This window comes from Etheostoma spectabile, chromosome 9 (assembly GCF_008692095.1).
Source record: "Etheostoma spectabile isolate EspeVRDwgs_2016 chromosome 9, UIUC_Espe_1.0, whole genome shotgun sequence".
Classification (NCBI taxonomy): domain Eukaryota; kingdom Metazoa; phylum Chordata; class Actinopteri; order Perciformes; family Percidae; genus Etheostoma; species Etheostoma spectabile.
Window position 1 is genome coordinate 23,690,952 of NC_045741.1, and position 4,247 is coordinate 23,695,198.

General features: G+C 41.3%; 1 protein-coding gene across 1 annotated transcript in view; it reads left to right on the top strand.

Annotated features, from left to right (window-relative positions):
* Nucleotides 1–3,796, top strand: part of reps2 (RALBP1 associated Eps domain containing 2) — a 26,060-nt gene extending 22,264 nt beyond the window's left edge. Inside the window, 1 exon segment of the mRNA XM_032526745.1 lies at nt 2,489–3,796. Within this exon segment, the coding sequence (XP_032382636.1) occupies nt 2,489–2,557 (69 nt within the window). The 3' untranslated portion in view covers nt 2,558–3,796.
* Nucleotides 3,797–4,247: the final 451 nt, after the last annotated feature.

A 4,247-nucleotide genomic window follows, 5' to 3' on the forward strand; every position in this document is an offset into this window, starting at 1 on the left:
CTCAACAGCCCGCTCCCCACCCCCACCCCCACCCATCATGTATAGCTGAACTAATGGCACTGACTGAGCTGTTTGCATTGGAGATTTGCCTGTGGCACACGCACTCACATTTGGAGCACATGCTGCATGCCTGTCATTCTCCTCGTAAACGATCCAGCGAAACCCACACGCTCACATGCAGCGCGTTCTGTAGACTTAATACAACAGAGACAAAAGAATAAATTAGGCCTTTTTAAGCTTTCAAGTAATTAGTAGTTAGTAATCTAGAATGTCATTTATTCTCTCTAATTCTGCGAGCTTCTCTAAACATCTACAGAATGTTGCAGAGTCTTTATATAGACTCCAGCCTTGTTGAAATACCGAGCAGCCATTGGCATTCACAACTGTCTTCTTGAAAATAGAGCCCGGGCTGCTCAGGCATCCAACTACAACAGGGTGTGTGAGGGAAGAAAGGAGGCCAGATGGAAAGGAACAGCTCTCCCTCGACTTTTTCTCGAAAGTTGAAGTCACAGCTGAAATAAAGACACAGTTCAAAAAAGATCTAAGTGCAATATCCACAGGTCAAATGGTGTCTTTTTTGCCCTTTAATCCAACCCTGGTTAACTACTTTTGCTTCTGAAGAAGAGCGTTTACTAAAAACTTTTCCTTTTAGACGTTCCACTCTTTTTAGGTTGCCTTCATTCCAAAATGTCCTATTATCATGTAAGATACATCCTGATGTAATGATCAATGGCCAGGAATTTTGCTAAACTCTATTAATTAGTGACCTTAGGATGTTTTATTGTACTCCAGTGTTTCCCAACCTGGGGGTTGAGGACACCCAAGCGGTCCCAAAATAACAAGATGATTAAAGTGCCCATATGAAGAAATTAAATTTGGGGTGTTATTTTGTGTCTCTGGTGTTTCCACACACATACAAACTTGGGAAAAAAACACCCATGGTGTCTTGAGTTTGGGAATGTCCTCTGCCTTCAGTCTTCGGGTGAGCTGTTCAACGCTAACCGTAGCATGCTAGCGCTAGCATTCTATCTCGTTCTCAATGGCTAAACACTGCTACAACACCCACTAGTTGACCATAATCTCCAAAAGCTGATGGGATCCTACCTAGCTACTGAGCATGTGCAGCTCCCAACAAAGATAGTAAAGGAGTGTTTGGAAGCAGGGCGAAGATGTTCATTTTTAAACAACATTGTAGCAGTGTGGATGTAGCCTGAGTCTTAAGGGGTAAGGGGGGGAGTTAGTATTTTCATTCCCCGCACCCTGCTGTGCAGATCTTGGTGCTTTCTTTGGGCGAGTGGCAGGGTCAGAACCTAGACAGCCAATATCAGCGCTGTACATATTCTGCATTCTCATAATAATCCATTCCATGTGACCTGACGGAGCTCTGTTAGCCCCCCCACCGGTAAAACTCCCAGAGGGTCTGGAGAGCTTTCTGTCCCTTCTGTCCAACACTTTCTTATTTTGGGGTGAACATTATGGACCCCGTTAGGCGGATTAATCTTGGTGTGTTGGTGTGACTCTTCCCACTGAGTGTTCCTTCTCCAAGGGATGAAGTTACTATGGTCACGTCCTGCTGTGCCGGGCTCTCTTACGGGGAGTGACGAGTTCAGAACAGATGCTAAATATCAACACTGCACATTTTCTACATTCACATGAGTCAGCTGACTGAACTGACCCGGACTGTCCTCGACTAAAGAAATTCTTAAGTTGACTATACTCGCGATGCGATTTGGTCGACCAATCACTTAGTTTAATCGACAGATCTGTCAAACTGTGTGTTTATGAGAGATGCGTGTGTTAAAAAGTCTTAAAAATAAGGAATAAAGCATTTAAAAAATGACTAATTGACTCAAGAAATCTTAGTTGACTAAGACCCAAGATTAGTCGACTAATCGACTAAGAGGGTGCAGCCCTTAAATTGACCTTGGCTTTTTGTCTCTAGTCAACCTCAGAACAATTTTTAGAGCTATTTTTGTTTAAAAACTCCAGGAATAGTATGTCATATGTTCATTCTGTCCAACAGTTTCATCTTTGGATGTGTAATAAACATAAGGGGCCACTTTAGGGTATTCATCTTGTTCTGGACCAGGGGTCGACGGCCTTTTTTTATATGAAGTTCCATTTTAACATGTTTTTGTTAATCAGCGTGTCATATTAACATTAAGCCTGCCATCACCTACCAAGCCCGCTGCATCCTGGGAAGAAGGCGACGAGTACTAGCCAATCAGAAGCAGGGTAGGCCGGGTCTTCTAAAAATCCGGATGGGAAAAAAGTCAATCAAACTTCGGTAAATAACAGACCGTGCTCCTGCCAATGGCTGTGAAAGAGGTCATTTGTGGCCAATGGTGGCACGTGTGCCTAAGGTTGCTGACCCTCTGTTCTGGACCATCATCACCATAGCAAACAAAAGCAATACTGTAATTACTGCCCGAGGTATCTTGTTCAGAGCGCCCTGATCAAAGGTCATGTTTTCTTTGGTTGGCTGCAGGTGGTTCACCAGGAGAGGGTCACTCTGGAGTCCCAGCTGGAGCTCCTGCGGCCCCTGGCCCCGACGTAACTGATCCTGGACCCTGGTTGAAGTCACATTACGGGTGCGTGCGTGCACGTGCGTGTCACAGAAATACAATAGCGTCTCTATAAAACATGACTGTTTGACCTGAGCCAAGAAACAGAAAGTTGTCTTTTGTCATGAATCCAGTTGAAGGGTTGGGGATGGGGAAAAACAGGGATCGGACTCTTGGATTTCTTTTGAGGAACAGCTCCAGTCCCATATGCAAATATTCCTCTTTCTTTTAATGACATCTTCAAGAATAAAACCATGTTTTGTTTTTTTATCACTGTATGATATGCACATGACATTCTAACTTATTGTTTTCTCTTTTGATTTACTGTCAGGTCTCTCCCATGAATCGTACTTTGCTTCAATACACGTAACGTTGTGCGCATCTTGCCATTCCTCGGATACAAGTTTCATGTATGTTACATGCTCTGTGTGAAATACTGGAACTAAAGGGCTCTTGGTTTTCTCAGTCTATGTATACGGTGCATTTCATGTGTATCCCCATCTGGTCTAAAGCAAGTAAATGGTGCGACAGATTAGTTTCTGAATCATATTACTTTTTGCACTTAAAGTTTAAACAAACAAAAAAGAGCACATTTTCAAGGTTATACCTTGTGTTAGATATGGGTTCTTCAGCTACAGAGTTCCAGCCTTCGCACAAGATTTGTCTGTTGTCACAATGTAGCACTGGCACACGGGGCCATAAGGACACTGGAGAATGTTGACTCTGAATCTGTATCAAATATAGATAATCTACTTGAAAATTTGCTCCATCTTTAATGTAAGCACTGTCTGATCATCACTGTTCATTTTTCTTTAACCACCTTATGTTTATTATCATATGAAGAGCTATTTCTGTAGAAGAAGAATTTGATTTCTAAGACCATAAAAACAGAAACTGGTGTTATTGTTCCAGAAAAGAAAAGAGCTCAATATTCTGTTTTGCCAGATAGATTTCAAAACTAGCTAATGTTAAAAATGGGGTTTTGATTTTATCTATGCAAAAATGTGGTGCTGCTTCCGCTGGCTTTAGACCATCTACCATCAAGGAGAATAAGGATGTTTTGGAAAAATAATGATGTGGTTGAAATACACGATGGCATGCTTGATAATGCATGTTGTGCTGAGAATGATTTGAGCATTGGACTGTGAATTGACCTTAAATCGTGCACATCTACTGAGCTCTGTGCTGAAGACAATGATCCAACTAATCAATAAAGTTGTCTATTTTTATTGCTCGTGATTATTTTAATACATGTACTGTACAAGAGAAGTTTGCCCTTTTTCCTACCCTTGTGGTCAGTTATGACAGTTTTTTTTTTCGTTGTTTTTTGACAATTTTTTTTGACGTTTTTGTAGAATATCTTCAACTGTGCTTTACTCATTTGCACTGCCGGCGCCCATAGGTTTTGCCTATCCTGCCTATGCCACAGGCCGGCCCTGGATCTGGAAAACCTGCAAAACTTCTTAACCCTTGTGTCATCATCTATCATCTTTTTGCACGGTTTCCGATGTTTTTGCTGTTTTTTTTTTCTACGCTTTTTAAAAAAAATGTATTCATAGCCAATAAACCTAAATTTTATGACATTATGCAAAAACAAGTAATTTCTCCTTTTTTCAGCGCTTTTGGTCACTTTTTTAAAATGCCATAAAATTCAATAAATCAACCATATTTGGTGAAAGTAAT